At 36.1% G+C, this 23082-nt stretch overlaps 1 protein-coding gene across 1 annotated transcript in view; it reads right to left on the bottom strand.

The window, feature by feature from the left end:
• LOC140163439 (bridge-like lipid transfer protein family member 2) overlaps window positions 1-23082 on the bottom strand; it is a 201694-nt gene that overhangs the window by 126323 nt on the left and 52289 nt on the right. Inside the window, 4 exon segments of the mRNA XM_072186753.1 lie at window positions 17726-17795; window positions 18786-18877; window positions 20484-20598; window positions 22095-22263. Coding sequence (XP_072042854.1) covers window positions 17726-17795; window positions 18786-18877; window positions 20484-20598; window positions 22095-22263 — 446 coding nt within the window.

Here is a 23082-nt window from a genome sequence, read left to right as displayed (position 1 = left end):
AGAAAATCCCACTATTATGGGGACAAAATGCAAAAATTCAGACCCCCCCCCCCCGGATTTTACTTCCCCCTGCTTACAATGAGCAATTATGCTAGGCTGTACATGTGTATTATGAAATATTGAATTACCAAGATTTTCAATTATCTGTTGATGTTCTACGACAAAATAAATAGAACAAGGTTTCCAAACTCGACAAGATTTAATATCCACCAAAACTTCTTCCTCAAACTACAAGCTGTATCGAAATGATTGGAACCCATTGGTAATGGATGAGTATGACACATCCAAATTCACCATAAGATTTAAATAATTTGCACATTAATAAACAAGTCATAATCTATACATTTTGGACATTTCAAGAGTATCCAATGTTGCATCTGGAAGATTTTTCAATAAACACCAAATTTGATGGGTACTAATCATTTTGATACAGCCTGTATAGTTCCACAAACATGATGATAGTATACAAATATTAACTGTCTATGAGTGTGATGGTGAAATATAATCACGAGGTGAAAGATGGATTGTTCCATTCCACGAGCCGAACGGCGAGTGGAATGGAACAATACATCTTTCACCGAGTGATTATATTTCACCATTACATGAATTTAAGACAGTTAATATTTGTTTTATATCACTCATGCATAAATTCTATTACTAAAATACTATTTAAGGTAGGAAATACATTTTTCATCAACATAACACCATGTTTTGCCGTGATATATTTCACATTTTGGGGTCCACCCCATAACTAAATCGGCGAGTCCAAGAGTCAGCGCGGCTTGGCGCAGGCGCACTACGCCAGAGCACATGATGGTAAAGACTATCACACGGAGAGGGTGATAGTAAAAATGGCAAATGGTAATCAACCAATGAACTGTCTAGAATTTATGTATGAGTGATATAATACCTTTTATATACTTCATTAATATATTCTTGTTCATTGATTGGTTAAAAGTGGATCACATGACTAAAAATAGTTCTACCATCAGTACTACTATCCGTAAATAGTACCTAGCTCTAAGCCGTAAATAGTATTTTCAATGTCCCGGATGAGCCGTAAATAGTACCTCCAAGCCGTAAGTAGTACTTTTGTCCATGCCTTCGCGTCTTGCGTTTTCTATCTTGACGAACAGTTCACGCATACGCCGAAACTGCCATATAGCGTGATTTCGCGTTGCTGTAATTGGTTAGCCCGATTTTAGCCTATTCGATTTTTTGAAGGGCAAAATATTGCTTAAATTGGTTGTGCTGTTTACTCAGGATAGAAGCTGGATAGTCCAAACGTCAAATAATTTTCTTTTAACCAATCAATAAACAAAGAATATATTAATGAAGTATATAAAACAAATATATACTGCCTTTATTCGAAGTTCTGGTTAAAACTATGGTCCCTCGTTGAGATCAATTAATACTATTGGTCTCACCTCGGGCCCATAGTTTTAACCAGAACCTCTCATGGCAGTATATATTTGTATACTGTGTGTGTGTTCAGGGTTGGAGATTTTTTTTAATTTTTTAATTTTTTTAAAAGTCATTTTTTTTTTATTATTAAAAGCAGATTTTTAAAAATTCAAATCATTTGTTGTTAAAACTCCTTGACTTGCATAATGACTGAGTCGAACTTGTGCAGTGTCACATAACCGACGCCGGATAACACAATTTTGTTAAATTTTTTTTTCACCCTGTAGGTGATCAATCTACCCCAGAAGAGATCCTTGTGTTAGTCACCACCCTTGGTTTCTTTCTCTTTGAAACCACCTGGATAATATGCCATGAAGAAGCTAAAACAACAGCCATGACAGTACATCACATCTGCACCATCATCGCTCTAATCATAATGCTCCATATAGGAGTATCGGGAGCTGAAGCATGTATGACGCTCTTCTTAACTGAAATCACAACACCTCTGGTGATATTTCGCTGGTTTATGTGCGATTCCAAGTGTAAAGCAATCTATGTGCTAACGATAGAAATCGTAGGACTCATTCTGTTTGTATCAATCCGTATAATCGCTGGGACGCCTCTTGTGCGTCGCGATACATTGAACCCTAATCTCAATATTATATTGAAAGTTGCTCTTATTGCACTGTATATTGTGAGTTTGGCTTTTGCTGTTCAATGGGTACAAGTTGTTGTGCACCATGCAAGAAAAATATCAAGTAGCAAGTCAAAATAGTGACAGGCTTAAACACCACAGTCTGAAAACCATGATGCACAAGTACTGGTTAGCATTTCATGTACTAGACTACATTTCACAATTTCCCCGAGCACAGTGTCGACAGCCTCTAAATAAATATTTTTCCCTGCAATGAATCATGTCCTAATACTCTGTTGGTGATCGACGGGCGATTGGTATTTCACCAATAAGATACCTCGCCTTTCTGAACACAAGAAAAGGAGTCCTATCTGATTGGCTAGAAACCGATCGCTAGATCGCTCAGTGATATAGTACTAACTCAGATGTAGAGATATATTCAATTCCATTTAATTCAATATTTTATTATTGACGCAGATAAAGAAAGTTGTATAGTTGTCACACTGTGCTGTACTGTATTATAGACTTGTGATTTAATATTCTATAGCCTGTGCTGACAGCAGCGTGGTCTGAGCTGAATGGGTTATGCTATTCTTTTAATAATGATAATATTCTCAAAAAGTTGAATATATCACATTATTAATCTATGATTTAAAAACATTACAGTGAAAATGCAGTTAAATATATGTGTTTAAAGAAAACAGCAATCGCAGCTGAGTATATTGAATTTCCAATTAGTGTATTGAAAACAAAACCTGCATTTTACCGGACAACAAATCAAATTTTCTTGTAATGGCAACGCCATATGGGGTACTGAACATGCGCAGTTCGTATAAACGTGTATGAATGGAAACGCTGCGGTATCTCATATCGTGTGAGTGATATGCTTATCCCGAGTCGCTCGGCCTATCTCGAACAAAATTGCCATGCGTAGCTTTTGAAGAACAAGTGGATTCGCCGTACTATCACGGCAATTTTTGACACAAAGATATAGAGATGATGACGCTGTGCCAAGTATTCAAGTGATCCTCCAATGCTTACGCCATGTGAATGATACAGTTTGCGATTCGCAAGTGTTGCTCTTTAATAATACAGCTCAATTTGGCACGCCACTTGATGGATCACAGTAAGCTTCCGTTTGTAATTCCAGAGCTGACATCATCAGGCATTGCAAAACTCAAGGATTCCATGCTTCAATTGACTCTTGTGGACTTGCACTTGGGAATGACTTAGGAATCGCAGTTCTCGAGCAAGCCAATACCTGAGAATTCTATGAGCGTCTGAACATGACTAGTGTTTCTAGATCTCTTTCATATCATTTAGAAGGTCACTATTTTATCTAAGGTTCAAGGTCACTGATGTATAAATTTTGCTATGTTATTTTGCAAGTCATGGTAGGCTTTGTCAAAGACTACTCGGGCCGCAAGTCGCATTGCCCAATAAAGCAAGGAGCGAGTGTAGTGTGTGGTTCCCAGTAGTTTATCTCCCTATGGGTAATAAAGGTACAGCATTCAACGAATATGAATATTCAACGCACTATCAGTGACACACTAAATCAGAAAATCATCAACATTTATGCTTAGTTTCAAATTCTGTATTTGATTAATTATAAGATGTTCTAATTAAGGGTGGTCTTAACCCTGGAATTAATATGGTTAATATGGAAACTTTTACCAAAAATATTGAAAATTTGGGCAAACATCAGGCTTTTTTTAATGATTTTTGAGCAAAATTCAGCATTTTCAACCATTTTTGGTGAACATTTCTCAAAGTTGGTCAAAATACAAGAATTAAAAAAAAAAGGTCCTAGATATTTACTTGCGAAATTTTTGTTAAGTTTCTCGAAAAAAATTGAATGAAAAAAAAGTTTTGGGGGATTTGCTCCAAAACTGAGTATTTTCCCCAAAATTTCACCTCACAGATGGATTCATCAAGTCTTTGCCATTCTAAATACATGTATATAAGTGTACACTTATATACATTAGACCAACAACTTAGCAGTTTTAGGCCCAACAATTTTCATAATTCCAGGGTTAAGACCAACCTTAAGCAAATCTCTTCGGGAGAAATCTCTTTGAGATGGAGAAGAAATATTTGGCAAGCCAGAAAAGGGGGGCAAGACATATATTGGGAGGTCAAAAAAGGGGGGAGGTGATTTTTGGTAAACATTCATAGAGGTATCGTATCAATAATATGATATAATAATCTTGATCAAATTTGACATGTTATAAGAATTTGGCCAGGTTATAAGACCGGCCATGAAGAGATAGAGGGAGTAATGTTGATTTTGGCATGACGTTCAGAAATTTTACTCACCCCTGTGGCTCTTAATTATTGTACAGCCCCTGATTGTCCATTGTCACACCTTGTATTTGATTTAGCATTGTCTATCTGATCAAATAATTACATATATACATACTATACACAATGTACAGTGAGACATTTTATGAACTGTTTATTTTCATACATTTTGCAATTTCAGAAATGCAAATTTAATTAAAATGCTTCAAAATAAGAACCATGGGTTTAATGTGTGTGTCTTTAAAACCAGAAATTATAAAAAAAATCTATAAAACTGCTGAAAAGTGTAAAATTCACAATAAAATTAATCCTACGAAATTGTTGGTTCTACACAGTATCATATCTGCTGAAGACACATAGACAAATACTACACAGTATCATATCTGCAGAAGACACATAGACAAATATTATGATTAAATGATAGCACTAGCTGTATCTTCTCATGAGTCTACATCATGAAATATATAACTCTTTGTAGGCACTGGGCTATTCCATTTAACATTATCCCTCCCTGTGGAAGATTTGACTGCTATCTCAATTCCAGTTGCACCTTATGATCAATCCAGCTGGAAATATTTGCTAATTTTCTTAAGGGCTGGGGTATGAACGTTTGGACAGTATTTATTTTGGGACATTAGAGCACATCAGACATATCGAATTGCATTCTGAATACGAAGAATGTGATTCTGATATCAAATAATTTTGATTTTTTGAAATTCGCAATTTAATACACATTTTATGGTAAATCATTAAAATTGATATTTTGATATTTAACAGTACTTGAAGTAAACTTTATAAATCTGATGATTTATACTTTAAGTGTATGTAGGTGGGATAAAAAGTCGACGATCAATTCAAAATTTTGACCTTTCGTATTGAAGATATGGATTTTTTTCCCAAAACACCAAACAAAAATAAGGTCTTTTTGGGGAAAAATCCATATCTTCAATATGAAAGGTCAAAATTTTCAATTGACCGTCGGCTTTTCCTCCTGCTACATACACTTTAAGAATATATCATTAGATTTATATAATTTACTTCGATGATTGTTATATATCAAAAATGTGAAAAATATCAAATTTTTATAATTTGTCATAAAATTTGTATTATATTGTGATTTTGAAAAAATGAAAATTATTTGATATCAGAAAGACATGCTTCGTATTCAGAATGCAATTCGATAGGTCTGAGGTGCTCTCATGTTCCACAAAAAATACTGTCGAAACGCAATAAACGCTCATTTTGGATCCCTTAAAGCCATGATATGTGATTTGCTCCATGTAATGCCCAATGGTGCACTAGTAAAATACCATATGTGACACGATCTGGTCCATGGGGGCCAAAGGAGGCATTTTTGAAAAATGAGTTACAGTAATTATTACAATATACATACAATAGGCCATCATTTACTGAAACACCAAAGGTCTAGCATACTTTGTTCTAATGTTATGAAGTTTTTTGATGTCTATTTTCTTATGTATTTTATTGTTTTTTACTCCATATTTTTTGCCTTGATCTCAGTTTCAAGTTTGCCGCCTTTGGCCCCCATGGACCAGATCATGTCACATATGTGAAAGACTACATTGTACATGACTAAACCTGAAGTGCTTTAATTGCAGTAAAAATTTAAGTGTTAATAATAAATCCGAAGATCTCTGGTTTTGTTCCGAGTTCACAAATTGAGTGATTGCTGACACAGCTCGTGCATGTGTTTCATTGAATCAGTGATGTATAAACTGTGTCGATATCGCTATTCGTCCTACGTCTTACTTATACGTCCCAGCTGCGTGAAACTCAATAACAATCGCGGAGCTAATACACGCACTGATGATAATTATAGGCAATGGAATGAAATATCAATTTTCTTTGTTTAACTTCATTTGTTGATTCAAAATTAAAAGGGGATATAATGTGATCAGTGAAAACTAACATTTTGTGGAAATGGCACATAATTGCATTGAAAATCCAGTTGAATTTTTACACAATTTGGCCACATATGATAAACATATGATAATATTGCGAATATACGCAATAACTTTGCAAATATTCGCAATGAATATCATATGTGGCTAAATTGTGTAAAAATTCAACTGGATTTTCAATGCACAGATAACAATTGTTTGGAATTCCAAAATCTTCCACTCCTTCTCACTTTTTATGGATGAAAATAGTGGGAATGAATCTGGAACTATTCAAACTGTTGAATTTGGTTTCGAAATCTTCCACAGCAGGGGTGCAGATTTCAAATGGAAAAGCTCATTGTTTGAATGGAAAACAATAGCCCAGGATTGCCCTTTAGCATTGGGCTATTCCAGTTAAACATCATACACCCCTATTATTTTCCACAGTGTGAATTTCAAATGGAGCTACTTAAATGGGTGATTCCATTTGAAATCTACACCCCCTGTGTGGGAGATTAATAACACCTTAATCTCCCATTATATGAGTAACTTAACCCTAACCCTACCAAACATCAAAAAAGCTCAATTTATTCAAATATCATCTGCATGTGCAATTGTGCATGTATCCCATGTGATGCGATTGCATCATCTTGCAAACAGTCATATCATCATACTGGCACAGAAAGCTTAGCCTGGCCAAGGAAGACCCCGTAGCAAACCCGGGGGTACTCAGTACAAATGACCATACGGGGACGTGCACGCAAACATGGGTAGCATTTTCAGCCTTCTGGTATATCAATGACCCCTTTTCAAAGCCTATTTTGGTATATGAATGGGTCCTTTTTTCAAAATTTTCTCAATCTTTTCAGAAAACAGCCCAATTTTTCCTTAATCTAGCTAAAATTTTCAAAATTTTCCCAAAAACTAAGACAATTTTTGTTAAATTCGGCCGAAAATTTCGACTTTTGGTATATCAATGGGTCCAAATTTCTTGAAAAATTGGTATATTTATGGGTCCACTTCCAAAATCTCAGCGCACGTCCCTACCAAAACCAAACTTGAGTACCCCGGGGTAGCAAAGTATGCCCATGAGCGATTGAGTGTGTCTGGCACCCAGAGGTCCTTCTTTCCACCCCCCTGCCAAAAAGCACCTGGGGCATTACGGTAATGTCTTCCATAGGGGCGTATGGCTTTCAAATGGATTGGCCCATTACACTAGTTATCACTCCTACAAGTTTGACTCTTTTTTGACACATTTGACACAGCACAAACATGAATGCATCACATTACAAAGAGCTTTGACACATTGACACCTCATTCGTTAATCAGGCCAAATAGAATTGCGTAATCCCGGCATGATCCTGTTCTTTTTACACAATTAAACAGGTATGCATGTTATAAAGACAAATAAAGAAATATAAACAACAGACCAAAACTATGAAATGTGAAACTAGAATTTAACAGTTCTCGACTTGCCCGGTTCTTGATGCAAAGCATCAGCAGCAATACCTCCACCTTGACACACATCATTTTAACCAGGACAATTTCAATTTGCATCATTTTAGAATTTCAAGTAAAAAAATGGAAAAATATGTAAAAAACCTATGGCAATTTGACCCTCGATGACCCCAAAACGATCCAAATCACATTGTCCAGATAACAGATAGATCAAAAAAGAGGTCCCGATAAAAGAGGTAGGACTGGACCTGAAATTATCCGCCAGCAATGCATTGCCTGACCCTGGAATTGCACGACCCTGACTAATTCAACATGGTAACTTACACACATACTAGTAGGTGTGATCATACTAGTATGTGTGATGTGTGATTGCAACTTCCCAAGTTTCGAAGGAATAATTTAACTTCTCTAACTGTATATCCAAGCAAATTTATTAGAATTTTCATGTATTACCGTAAGTAATTTTATTGCGATAATCTCCAATTAATTGCAATAAAACTGAGCGATTTTTGAAGGTCAAATTTTGCATGCTCAAGTTATCTTGAAACGTAAGGAAACTTAAAAAACACGGATATGGCCATATTGTCAAATATTTTGGCCTCAAATCATAATATGGAAAACAATGGCAATGCCCAGGCCTATATACAGAATCCATAAATTCATCTTGGAAGGAATGATTCCATAAATAGAAGCAACCAATGTATTACCATGCAGAATTAAAATTACCCAAAATAGGGTTGAGGGATCTGAAATGAGCGTTTAGAGCGTTTCGACAGTATTTTTTAGGGGACATGAGAGCACCACAGGCGTATCGAATTGCATTCTGAATACGAAGAATGTCTTTCTGATATCAAATAATTTTCATTTTTGAAAATCACGATATAATACAAATTTTATGACAAATTATAAAAATTTGATATTTTTCAAATTTTTGATATATAACAGTCCTCAAAGTAAATTTTATAAATCTAATGACATATTTTTAAAGTGTATGTAGCTGGGAGGAAATGCCGACGATCAATTGAAAATTTTGACCTTTCATATTGAAGTTATGGATTTTTTCCCAAAAGACCTAATTTTTTTTGGTGTTTTGGGAAAAAATCCATATCTTCAATAATGAAAAGGTCAAAATTTTCAATTGATCGTCGCATTTCATTCCACCTACATACATCGTTAAGTATAAATCATCAGATTTATAAAGTTTACTTCGAGTACTGTTAAATATCAAAAATATCAATTTTAATGATTTGCCATAAAATGTGTATTACATTGCAATTTCAAAAAATCAAAATTATTTGATATCAGAAGGACATTCTTCGTATTCAAAATGCAATTCGATATGTCTGATGTGCTCTAATGTCCCACAATAAATACTGTCCAAACGTTCATACCCCTTCCCTTAAGAAATAAAGTTGTATGAAATCAGGTCAACTTTCTGACCTGGGAATTTTCAAGTAGGCTATAGAATTGACATATGCCATTTTGTTGGTAGATGTATCATATAGAAGTCCCTAATATTTAAATGAGGTTATACAGAGAGTAGACATCCTTGCGAGGGCACTCTATTCATGTGGCTTCTTCTATTAATCCTCATTTAAATACTTGGGACTTCTATATGATACATCTACCATTTTTGTTTCCAAAAATTGAGCACCAGGGGATGGCGCTGTCTAAATCATAAGGGGCTGTGCAATAATTATGAGAACCAGGGGACGGTAACATTGGGAAAAAAGTGGGTTAAGAGGGAGTGATTTTGGCACACATTTATGGGTATGGAACATTCAAAATTTCTTATGTATACACTCACATTACAACCATTTAGTTTGTAAATTGTGTTCCAACAGATTTGACATGTGTTAAGGAGGGGTGGGACAAGGATTTACAGGCAGGTTAAGGGGAGGGGAGAGCAATTTTTGGCATGCCATTCTGTAACTTTATCTGGGCTTCATAATTATTGCACAGTCCCCAATAGAAAATAACAAAATCCCTGTTTGTTTGTATTTTTTTCTATATGCAAATATGAGATATCGGTGTCAATACTAATATTGTCAATCAAGTGTTTTGTTGTCAGAATTCTGACCTTTAAATCTGATAAGATAAAATCAGAATCAATATTAAAATTTATTACATGTGGCCTGATCAAATCATCATACAAACTTGACTGCAGATGCCTCAATCAAGTTACGTTTTAATAAGCTCACCTATCACGCTGGTGTGTAAGAGTTAGTGAGCTTTTCTAAAGTGGTTCACAGAATAATAAGAAAATTATATGTGTGGAGCAAAATATACGACATGGACTACATGTAGTTGGAAAATAAAATTCTGCACTTCCGAAGTTAACAATATTTGTTGTGCATATAAGTGGCCATGCAACCATAACGTGATTTGAAACCTTCACAAAAAAATGAAACTCTAGAACAATGGAGCTAATATTGCAAACTATCATGATATCGTTGGTTTCTCTGCTATTTGCCTGGATAACATTCTACATCATATTAACTGGATGTTTTCCTGATAAATCACCTAAATGGATATGTCAGATGACTGGGGTTGCTCATAGCATTGGAGTGTGCTATATGGTGTATGTCTATCAGTTGCGCTATGATATGTGGGTATTTTCAAATACAGGTAAGTTTTAATGGGTCTTTCATTCTGCATTTTTGCATGATTTTTATTTCACAAAAGAGAATAATCGATAGGAATTTTTGTTTTTACTATACTCTACAGAGTGATAGGTGACAGACAGGCCCCCCTGGACACGCCACTGAGAATTCCCCTCATTCTAAATTGAATGGAACTTGTCTACAAATTCAGTTTGTACTGTGTGGCATATTACACACTTCGCTTACAACAACTACATGGGGGAGTTAACACAAAACATATAAACAAAGTTAAAGGGTTTTAACTTTGTTAATATGTTTTGTGTTACTCCCCCATTGGATGTTGTATCATATTTTCCCTGTTTTTAATTTTATCCATTACTAGTGTGACACTGTTGTATCCTTTTGGATCCATCCTTTGGTTCCCCGCTCGTCAGTTGGAACAGATTTTCCCCGTTTTTATAACAACCACCAGCTAGTGCACACCTCGACAAATGTGTTATATATATACATATATATGACAACACAGATACTGCAGTCTACTGTGTGGTAGACAACATGCAGGAACCAATGATATTTAACGATTAAGCTACACCACTGATTAAGAATGAGTGATAATTTACTATGATTTATTGATAGATCATTATTTATTTATATTTTATCTAGGTCATCCTTTGACAAACGAGCAAGCTTGGATCATACTCTTCTCATTAAGTTTTTTCATCTTTGAAACCTGTTGGTATGGCCTGCATCCATCGGGTGCCCCCGCATCCATGGTAATGCACCACATCATCTCCATAGCTGCATTTGCTTGGACTCTGTACCTGGATGAATCTGGCACTCAAGTTTGTGCAATACTGTTCATCACAGAAATCTCCACTCCGGTACTACAACTCAGATATTTTGCACGTTACTCCAACTACGCAGTCCAGGTAGTGCTTACATTGGATATCATTTTTGGGATTATTTTCTTCACTTTCCGAATCATTATCGGATCGTATCTGATGTACTTCGGTATACAGGAAGCAAGATTAAGACTTGTGTTTAAAATTGAGGGTCTCGCATTATATCTTGTCAGTTGGGTATTCATATGGATATTGAAGCAGAAATTAGAGAAAAATTTCAGAAAAGTAATTTCATCTCGACATCAGAAGAAAACATCTATTACCATTGATGCGTCTCAAAAGAAGTCGACAACTTCTTCTGTATCAGAGAGGAAGGATGGCAAGTGCAATGCATTAGATTTGAGCAAACAAGGTTTTTAAACGCTTCAGAAAAGGATATGATATAGCTGCTGCATTTAAGGTGGATTTCCACGGTGCACTAAAAAGTATATCAACAAAACTGTGGGTAAAAAGCTCTGATATTTTGAATTTTCATGTGATGTAAATAATCCCTGTGCGATTTCAAATGTCATTATACTGTCCACTACCAACCGCTCTTGAAGCAGCAAAGTCCCTGAATTGTTGTTAAATGGTTTATGGAATGATGTGGGGCCGTAGTGGTCAGCGACAACCTGTAAAGTGTGCTGAGGCTTGTGGATCAATGTCTGGGCATTGTGCCTGTGCGTAGCGCACTATAAGTCACTGCGCTTCTTCTTCTCCCTAAACTCAAAGTAAAGTGTCCACTGACATGTTTCAAGATTGAGCAATTCCAGTTAACATCCACACACCCCTTATGGAAGACATTACCTTAATCTTCCAAACAGGGAGTGAGAATTTAAATGGGGTTACCAAATCTACACCCCCTGTGAGGTAGCTAGATTTAGGTCATGTCTTCCATAGCCCACTCATTGCACTTTGTAGCCAGTGGAACAGGTAAAAATAACACAAGTTAAGTTAAGTAAAGTTAAAGCCATATTATAACATTTGCTGAGGAGGACGCCCTCACTGATTTTTTTTAAATTCATTTTTTACACAATTATATTGTACTTTATTAAACCAATATAACCCTGCAAAAATCAAGACTCTAGGTGCTGTAGTTTTGTCAAAATCCGAGATTTTGAATAAAACGATGGAACCGGCGTTTTATTATTACGATGGAATTCTTAGTCGAACGCATACACTATGTTCATAACACACAGTAAGTACACCGCGTGCGGGATGGTGATCTACACAACAAAGGGTCGTACCATAACATGACCGAAGGAGTGGTACGTATTGGCGACATATGTGCTGGAGGTAAATTCCAATTTTCTTTGCTTTGCCGTAGTTGTTCGGCTCAAAAATAAAAGGGATATATCTGACAGTAAAACTAACATTTTATGGCAAAGAAATGCTAATCTATTTTGTATGAAAATGTTATAATATGGCTTTAAGTATAATGTTATGTGTAAAGTTAAGTTAATGGGTCATCAACAGTAGTATTTACATTGTCATAATTGTTATCATGGATATTTGATGACTCAGCATATGCACTTATCTTCTGTTTAGTTACTGTTCATTGTCTCTTTTGTGTACATGTATTTATTTTGATGTCCATATAAGGGCCAATAAAAATTATTTGCTTGTCCTTTTACTTGTGATATTTTGTCCTCTGTGATATAACTTTAAGTTGTGATATTTTGTCATCTGTGATATTTGAGCAAGCTTATAAGTCTCCTTGAAGAAGAACTTACACATCACAGTTAACTTATAACTTACATGAAAACTTACTCATTGCATATAGAGCTGTGTCTCTGAATTATGAGTAATGGCCCATTCAGTGACCCAGCAGAAGTGTACAAAATTAAAACTGTGTATTAAGGTTATACGATGTATTGTTGGTCGAAGCATCAGAAAAAAAACATCTTGCGAATGATAGTGAGCTTTAGCAAAAATTGCATTGCTCAATTCATAGCGAGCGTGTAGAAGAATTCAAATATCACAGATATACTTTTGCAGGTCCTGTGGTTCCTGAGTTATGTTGTAAAGAGGGCTGAAACAAAAACACTTAATTGTAAAACGTACATAACTCATTAACAACAATAAATTAAGCAAGTTTTCAAAGTATATGATTTGTAGAATGAACTTTTGCAAAACACCAAAGTGTTATTTTTCAATAATATATTAATTCAGATAATGAAAATCAAATTTTTTTGCTGCTTCGACCAACAATACCTCGTATACCCTTAATTGTTAAAAGTGAGGGATAAGTTATTAAAATTGTCATTAGGTACTTTAGTTACAGTTTCATGTAAAATGTCCTGTAAATTTGCCTTTAAAAAAAAACACAGTGCTTTCGGCTTAACCACTATAAGTTAGCACATCTATGCTACTTAACAAAGATGCAAAAAACTGAATTTTGATGATTTTTTCAATTTTCTTAATTAGCAAATTATTGAATAGGCCCTTAAATGGTATCAGACTAGACGCCACCAGGTCAGGGGCTATTTTAACGTGCCTCACTGTCACGTACGTGACGAGATAAAATATTCGTGCAGTGACAATTAACCATCCGTGTAGATATGCTTTAATAGTAGACAATGGTAGAGCCTTTCTTATGGTCATATTCAGGTAAAAATGTCAATTTTTTTATTTTTGAAACGCACTCTACTTCATCAACACTTTTATCTCATTGCACGAACGTGACAGTGAGGCACGTTAAAATAGCCCCTGCCAGTAGTACTGAAACCTTGTGGATTTGAAGCATTGTACCAGTGGCATAATTTCTTTTTGACATTGGGGGATGGGGTTGGAAAAAATTCTTGAAGTATAGTAAATCCAGCACCTTTTGGCGACTGAATAAGCTTGTGGTACAAATGTGTGTGAAGCGTGTGATAAATTTTGCTATTTTGAAGCTGAACTGATGAAATATGGTGCAAAAGTAGAATAAATGTGCGCAAAGCGCGCAAAAATTTGCACTTTTTTGGCTAAAATGGGCAAATATGGAGTTAATCAAAAACCCGTATTCAGGTGTCAACATTGGGGGGAAGATTGTATGGACCATCCCCCCTGGCAAAATATTGGGGGGATTTATCCCCCATCCCCCCGGGATCTACGCCTATGCATTGCACAACTTACTTGTATTTATTTATAGATTTTGATGAAAAATGTTATCCTGACATGAACTACTGTAAAGCATAATATATAAATTTGAATATATATAAGCATATGACTGAAGCCAACTGAATGAATTTTGTGATCATATAATAAATACTGGTCAACAAAATACCCCTACTTGTCTGTTTTTAAGCTGCATAGTGTACACTGGGCTATTCCACTTCAAACCTATAATAAATACCCCCTATGGAAGACATGACCTTAATCTTCCACACAGGAGTGTGCTTTTCAAATGGAATTACCTGAATATATGACTCCATTTGAAATCTACACCCTCTTGAGCCTCAACTGGAATAGCCTAATCTATTATCACACATTGAAGCAATAAAAATGGTTGGGTGGTAGTTGTTTTACCGTATATCAAAATTTCCTGGGGAAGGTGGGACTCACTAATTTGTTTGGTGTATTAACAAATAAAATACTTTTTTTTTCCAATGTGATTAAAAGCACACTTCCTCATTGGCTAAAACCAATTGCTTGTCACTCAGTGATGTAGTATATAAATTCAGCTTAAGTTATGCAAACCTGGTTGACAATGACCTATGGTCAATTAGCTATAATCCCAAGTCAATATGTCCAGTGTAAAACAACTAGTTTCTGGTTGAGAATAATAGTCATATCATGATATCAAATATTTTCTCACCTTTTAATCTAACAAGATGATAATTTCAAAGGTTATGTTTAATAAACAATCATTGTTTACACCAAAATCTACTCTTTTATATATTGTGTCTCAGAAAATATGTCCAACAGAAATGCAGGCATTGAGTTTTAATAACCCCATGAGAACTATCTGCCGATTGGCCAAAAGGAACAATGTGTCCAATTTTGAACCAATCAAGGAAGGTATTAATAAGATCATCTGCAAATGCAAGTTTGACCATAAATAGTTTAAAGCCTAGTCATAATTGGCAAGTGAAATGAGCATTTCGAGTTATCAACCAATCAGACATACTGTTAGATGACCAGTAGTGTCCAGGGGGTTAAAAATGGTGGGCAAGTTAAACATAAACCATCCAGATATCCAGTATTGGGCGCTTATTTTTGGAAGCTTAAAAATTGGGCTACTTGAGACTCCTTTATCGCGGCCTGGCGAGCCAATGTGCCGCGCCTTGATGCTAAAAAGTTTTGACAACAGTGCATCACACTGTGTTCATTTATTTGCCATTCTGACTGTTGTGTAGCGTTTTTTCAGGTTTCTTGTATCTTGTCATGCTCTTGTGACAATAACAAACTAATATATTGTTTCACAGTTACTACAGGGTGTCCCTGAAAGAACTGTATCATCGGAAATGGATTTCTTTTTTGTATTTTAACGCGTAAACTAAACTAACTAAATAACCTATGTGGTGGAGGAGTATAACAGCTATCACATACTTTTTGAATTTTGACAATTGACCGCGCCATTTTTGAAATAAAAGAATTTTTATGAAACTACCTCATTTTCACCCCGTTCCACGGAGTCAAATATCTATCAATGACAATAGACGCCTCATGCGCTGATGATGCGTAGTGATTAAGGGCTGTGCAATAATTATGTGTACCCCGGGGTGGTGAATTTTCAAAATGGTCTGCCAAAAAAAGCGCTTGCCCCCCCCTTTGGCCGTGCCAAAAAATCTCCCCCCCCCTTTGGCCGTGCCAAAAATTCCCCCACATGCAAGATTTTTGGGAACCCGAATTTAAAACCTTAAATTGTCTAATCATATAATGCGAGCGCAGCGAGCAGGAAATTATACATATTTAAATGTGTTCCTAACATTTTCCTACACCTTTTTAGGGCGTAATATATACAAAAATATCTGTGCCAAAAATCGCTTCCCCCCCTTTCGACCTGCCAAAAATGCTTGCCCCCCCTTTTGGCCTGCCAAAAATCTTTGCCCTCCCACTCCCTATAATTCACCAGACCGGGGGTACACATAATTATTGCATCACCCCTTAGCACTCCGAATACAGATAATCAATTGATATTTAAATCTGTGAAAAGGTTTGAAAAAGAGGGAGTTTCTAAACATTCTTATATTTCACGAACGCTGTTGTAAATTATCAAAATTCAAAAAGCATGTGATTTCAGTTTTATTCCTCAACCAAATCAGTCATTTAGTTATGTTTAGTTGTGGCCTTATAATACCCAAACAATTCAGTTTCCGACGATACACTTCTTTTAGGGACACCCTGTATAATCCATATACCAAGTATCATGAACGCCATGGAAGTAGTATACTGTTCACAGGCTATTATGTAATGAAAAAAACTATGCAAATGAAGCTACCTAATTTGCATATTTGGGGACTGCATACAATGGGGCTATGCTTGGGTATGATAGTATATACCCTCGTACCAGTCATCATCAAAATTTACAACCTCATAGCATTGGTATGCAACTCACACAATATTATATAACAAACGACAATATGCAAATGAGCTACATAATTTGCATATTTGGGGATGACAAACAATGTGAAGCTGGCTTGGATATACTACAGTAAATATTTTATTACTTCCGTGGTCCGGGTACGCGCGGAGAAGTGGGGAAGTGTCCTCCCCTTCTACGCACTGATGATCAATGGGTCAACCGTCTTGTTGTCAAGACAGCTGATCAGCCAATCAGCATGATTGTTTATCCCTTCTCTGTTTAAGCTCGTGTATGCTCGGTGCACAACACAGACCACAGAAGTAATATCAAATTAACTGCAGCACCCTTGTATAAATAAGGCATCCTCCAAAATTGGCCATTCCATTCAAGAGTCTAGTAGAACTTTTAACGGCTTTGTCACATACAAAAACATAGAAATAAATACATCGAACAAACGCACAGTCACACAGAATTAAAACATATTGCCAGGTTTGGCTTCCACACAAAATAGTAGATTACATTGCTACTTTTGAGGACAATGAACTGTTGTACTTGGCATTTAGCCAGCTAAGTCATATTACCTGAATCCATTTAGGCAAAAAAGTAGTTTGCTCGTCATAGAACTCTCTGTGGTTAAATGGCTGATTAGTCAGATTTGTTTTTTAAAGCTTCATAGCCAAAACATGTTTACATAGGCCTAATTAATTCAATTAATTAGCTTAAATAGGTGTGAATAATGAAAAAAAAACCTTTTTCTGGAATTAGGGGCAGTATTCTTTTATACAGAAAAAACTTTTTCTAGATTAGGGTCAGTCAGACAAGGACAAGCAAACAAATTTTTTGGGCCTTATTGGTCAACAACCATGTACACACCCCCTATGGAAGATATGACTTTAATCTACCACACAGGGGTGTATACTTCAAATGGAGTGACAGATTCAGGTAAACCCATTTCAAATTCACACTCCCTGTGTATAAGATTCAGGTCTCCACAGGGGTGTATGGATTTCAACTGGAATAGCCCATGTTCTTACCTCAGTGTAGTTTGCAGCAAAGTCATACTGGTAGGGAAACTCTATGTCTAGACTCTTGGCAAATACACCCCTGTGATATACAACAAAACATAGTGATAACATATTAAAGGTGAATGCTCCTATTTTTTTCTTATGTGAACCGATCCAGTCCAATCAGGCTTAAGTCATATTTGTTCAAAATTGACTTATTATCAGGTTTATCCCTCTCGTTCAGTCCAAACCACATCTTTATAACTAATTTGGTTGCAAAGCTACAATATTTTTACATGTTCATAGTCTAACTATGACTAATTATAACCTTAACCTATTTCTGGCTGTATCTCAGTTTTATATTTGCCGACATTAGCCTGAGTGTACTAAATCGGGTCACATATGGTGTTTTCATCCTTACATTGAGGTCCATTACCAAAACAATCTCATTCAACGTTTTGAGTTAAATTACTCCAGCAGCTTGGCTATAAGGAAAAATGTGCATCACATAGAACAGTAGTGGTGGCATACCTCCAAAGGAGTTTAGAATAGAGAAACATATCTCAGGTCTAAAACGTAACTTGAGTGATGAGAAAACTTGGGAGTTTCTCCTGATGCTATCATCTCAATTTTGATAGGGTATAGTGCGGATGAGGCTGCCAATCAAGTTGTCTACCTCTAAATAGCAACCAAAGACAGACTAAATAGAGAAATATTTTAAAATCATATATTTGACCTAATTTGCGGTAAAATGTAAGTCCTCTGAAGGGGACACTTAATAATTACTATATTTTGATAGTCAAACAGGGACATTTGTGACACAAAACAATGTAGTACTGTGGTGAACCAAGGGGATAGGAATGAAATTTGGTATGATTTGAAAAGTTGTAAATTCATACAGTCTATGCTGTATGAATTTGCATAGCCTGCAGGTAAATTAGGTAATTCTTGGCCAAGTTTGAACGCTCAGAATAGCACAGATGGTAGAGCATTGGTCACACAAACCAGAGGTCATCGGTTCAAATCCTGCTTGAGTCAAATTTTATTTGCTCCCCTTCTTCATTTAATTCAGTAAGAAAAGCCAACTTACCATGCTCGATTTGTTGCCAGGGTGAGGTTGTCAAAGCTCTGCCTATCATCCAGCAGCTGGGGGTTGTTAACTAGTTTCTCTATACAAGCAGACTAAAATGATATGAAATAAAATATTGATTATCATCAACAGTTGTAGCATAACAAATGGGTTATTCTATTTGAAATCCATACACCCCCTGAAAGACATGACTTTAATCTTCCACACAGGGGGTGTAGACTTCAAATGGAATTACCCATTCAGGTAACATCATTGAAAATTCACACTCTGTGTAGAAAATTAAGGTCATGTCTTCCATTGGGGTGTAGGAAATCAACTGGAATAGCCGAACACAGACTGCCATCACAAAAAGGTTTGCCGAAGACATACGTATAAAATTTGTTCAGCTTATAATTAGCAAAAATTATTCGGGTTACGTTACTACGCATGTCAATAAAGTCCCAACTTATGCTTGAGCAAATTCACATAAGTACACGATAGTCACGCATTATACAAGGCGCAACTAGCATAAGCGCTGCGCCCAACAGCATGCACACCATTCTATATCAATACACAATGTTAAATGATGTGATATGTTACACAATGTTTTTTCCCCAATTATACGCCAAACAAACTATAGAGGACATCACCACTACATAGGGTTAAAATAGTGCAACTATGAAACATGTTCAGTTGCAGTTGAATTTGAACTATTCATCATGAGACCAAATTTTAAACAAAATCTTCACATAAAGTCTATACTAAATATACTAAATGTTTGATAGATACACTTGACATACACACAAACATGTTGCCCTAAGATCTTCGCTCCGTCAACCAAAAAATGTGTGGTAAACAATAAAAGGCCTTTAATACATGGGATCAAAATCACCAGCTTTTTTTTAAAACTGTTCACTGTTTATTCAGTGGCAACTTGTCATGAACTACACACCAGGTTTTTGGCGGGCATTGTGAAAAATCTTAACATAATTTGCCTTTGGATCCAAGGAATATCCCAAGGGATATTCCGAGGTTCAAAGCAAAATGTTAAGATCTATCAGAGTGCCCGACATAAGACTGATGCACAGTTATTAACCTAATTCATAACCGTCACTTTTGAGCTCCTCACTTTACAAAACAACAATGACCCTTGAGTAAATATTGTATAAACTTATTATGTTAATATCAAGCATTTGAGTGGGGCCAGAGTGGGATGGCCCCTCTAGAGTAAGGCCATTTTGTGTACTTATACCTAAAATGAAGCAGGCGTGTATTCAAACTCCTGTTCGCCCAATACAGACATGGTGCAACATAAATCTACAATAAATGCCGATGCAGTTTATTCCCTATTTGATTTGTAAACATCTATCTATACCAGATTTGAGAGGGTCAGATTGTGGCGGTCCCACTTGATTGAGGCCCAACTCACCCTAATAGTAAATATAGGGTGTCCATCAAATCCTATAACACAGTGATTAGAGGTAGCTTTGAGTGTGTTATTGCCTTGTTTCTCACCATATAATGGGGCGGCTCCACTAGGGTGAGGCCAGTTTGTGCACTCATACCTAACTCACCTTAATAGTAAATATAGGGTGTCCATCAAATCCTATAACACAGTGATTAGAGGTAGCTTTGAGTGTGTTATTGCCTTGTTTCTCACCATATAATGGGGCGGCTCCACTAGGGTGAGGCCAGTTTGTGCACTCATACCTAACTCACCTTAATAGTAAATATAGGGTGTCCATCAAATCCTATAACACAGTGATTAGAGGTAGCTTTGAGTGTGTTATTGCCTTGTTTCTCACCATATAACTCATCAACAATCACATAATTTCTGTAATAATTGAGAACAACAACAGTATAGTTTGATCAGCTTGTAATTGACGGGCACTATAACATTACAGATTAATATGAATATATTTTATTTCAAGAGTTGTCTTGTGACATCTCACCAAAAGCATTACAAATCATTTATTCATGTCCCATACTTTGTCTGCTGTCTTAAACACGCACAATATAGACCAGACATGTCAACTATATCACTCTTAAGGTGGGTCAAATTTTCAGCATAGTGGTAAAAGCCTAATAATTTCTGCTGATTACGAGCTGATCAAACTATAGTTGTGGTCACTTCATCAGATGAATCAATTCTGGAAATAATTAAAGCCATAATGTACGATTTAAAAAAATTAAATTGGTTATTTTCTTCAAACCTGATTTTTTGACATATTTGTAATGTTTAAACAAGTCCCGATTTAAACCTAAATGGAATCAGTCAAATTTGTCGTGCTTGGAGGCCAATAGAGCAATGCTGATTCAATGTCATAATTACAACATGGAAAACAGTCACAATTGCCAGGATGGTATCTTTCATTGTACTTCATTTCTTCAACTTAAAATAGACAGAAACCTTTCTGACTATTATTATTAATATTATTTCATCATATTTGATCAAGAAAAACAAAATTCAAATTTGAGGGAAATCATACATTATGGCTTTTAGGCAAACAAAATCTACACAATCAAAGTAATGTACAGTACAGATTCTTTGTCCAAAAATCACAAGGTAGTTAGCATTACATGATTTACATCAGCTCGCATCACATCAGGGTACAAGTATCCACCAAACCACTGACAGCATACAATCTTCGAAAAAAAAGTACTTGCAACGTTTGACACACTCTGTCGAAATTCTGTGCAGAATTTCATACGGTCATGGAAATGACATATATTGTGCTTGGGAACAAACATGACATCTACAACGATGATTTACCCATCCCCTTTCCCCATCAATCAATGTTGGAACACATTGGGAAACTGCTGAAGACATTGGCATTTCTCAACATTGCACGGGATAGAGGGGGTGACAGTTTTCCGTTATTTACACGCAAGTGTTCCAAGACTTATTTTGATGATTGTAGATACAACATTGTTCAATGTACACCAATGAGTTGTGCATCTTACAGCACCATAAAATTGTGGGAACCATTTGCTGCATTCAAATGTACATGTTCTGTCCCAGAATCATTTATAGAACTAGAAGACTACCCTTGACACATCCTTCGCTCATGATACATAGATGCACCAACAGAAAAAACCCACTCCTTGCTCATGGTGCATTTCTCATGGCAGCCATCTTGAGCATGCCAGTGAGGGAATGAATACTTCATAAACATTTCAAATGATTATTCCTCATTCCTCACCATTAGTTTTTAAATCCACCTTTACTGCATATCCAAGATGGCTGCTCATGCCATGGCAACCATCTTGGATGCACAGAGAAGGGAATATTCCCATTTATGGGTTGTACATAGGAAGTGATAAGCTTACGTTTGTGATGATGACACCTCATAGTTGACCACCAATTTCCTGACATTGAGTGCCAGATTGAGGGTGTCCTTAGCAAGTGCTGATGCTGATGATGAATTCTTATCAGCTGCTGATGCTGCTGACACTTCTCCTAAGATGTCATCGTCTGGTTCTTTTGGACTAATTATTTCTATAATAAAACAAATAATATTGATGTGATTGAAGAGGTTCATCAACAACAACAACAACAACAACAATAACAACCACAACAACAACAACAAGAGCAACAACAAAACCACCATTGACATTTTCATTGAAATTTTCTATATAAGTTTAGATCAGGCTTCCTCAAATAGATTTGTTGAAGCGCCACATGAAATTTAAAAAAACTGCAAAGCGCCACTCAATGGCTGCTTGAATTGCTGGGAGTCAGAGGGGTTTCCCCTGTGAAGCTATAGATTTTTTTTTAATTTGAGGTGCAAATGACGCCATTTGGTGCAACATTTTGTACTATTTTAGCCTGTCTTTACAAGGATAACATGGGAATGGCATTGTTTATTTATTTATTTTTAAATCTAAACGGCCAGCCACTGGAAGCTCACAGGCGCGCCACATGTGGCAGCACAAGCCCCATTTCGGAGCCCTGGTTTAGATAATGAAGTGTTAGCTGTACTGTAATACAAGTAGCTCAACAACTAAAAACAATCTTCCAAATTTTCATGTGTATGAATAATATAATCCTATACATCCATTTCTGTTCTTTCTGTGAGGATGTCCCAATTTATTAAATTCACTTTTTCATTTGGCCTAACTAACTTTTTGCACATTTCCACACATCAGCTATTCTCTCGGTCAGGGTTGTTCCATTCAGTGCACTTACCCAATTCTAGCTCAAGTCTGTCAAAGGGGACACCCTCCCGAAATCCCTATTGGTTTGTACAGGGCCTTTCAGTTCCAGTCAATTTTCTCCGCATAGAAAGCACCAATTTGCTTTTCCTTTTGTAATTAT

The sequence above is a fragment of the Amphiura filiformis genome, chromosome 11, assembly GCF_039555335.1.
Source record: "Amphiura filiformis chromosome 11, Afil_fr2py, whole genome shotgun sequence".
In the NCBI taxonomy this organism is placed as follows: Eukaryota; Metazoa; Echinodermata; class Ophiuroidea; order Amphilepidida; family Amphiuridae; genus Amphiura; species Amphiura filiformis.
Note: the sequence above shows the minus strand (reverse complement) of the source record. Positions and strands in the feature narration are given on the sequence as shown.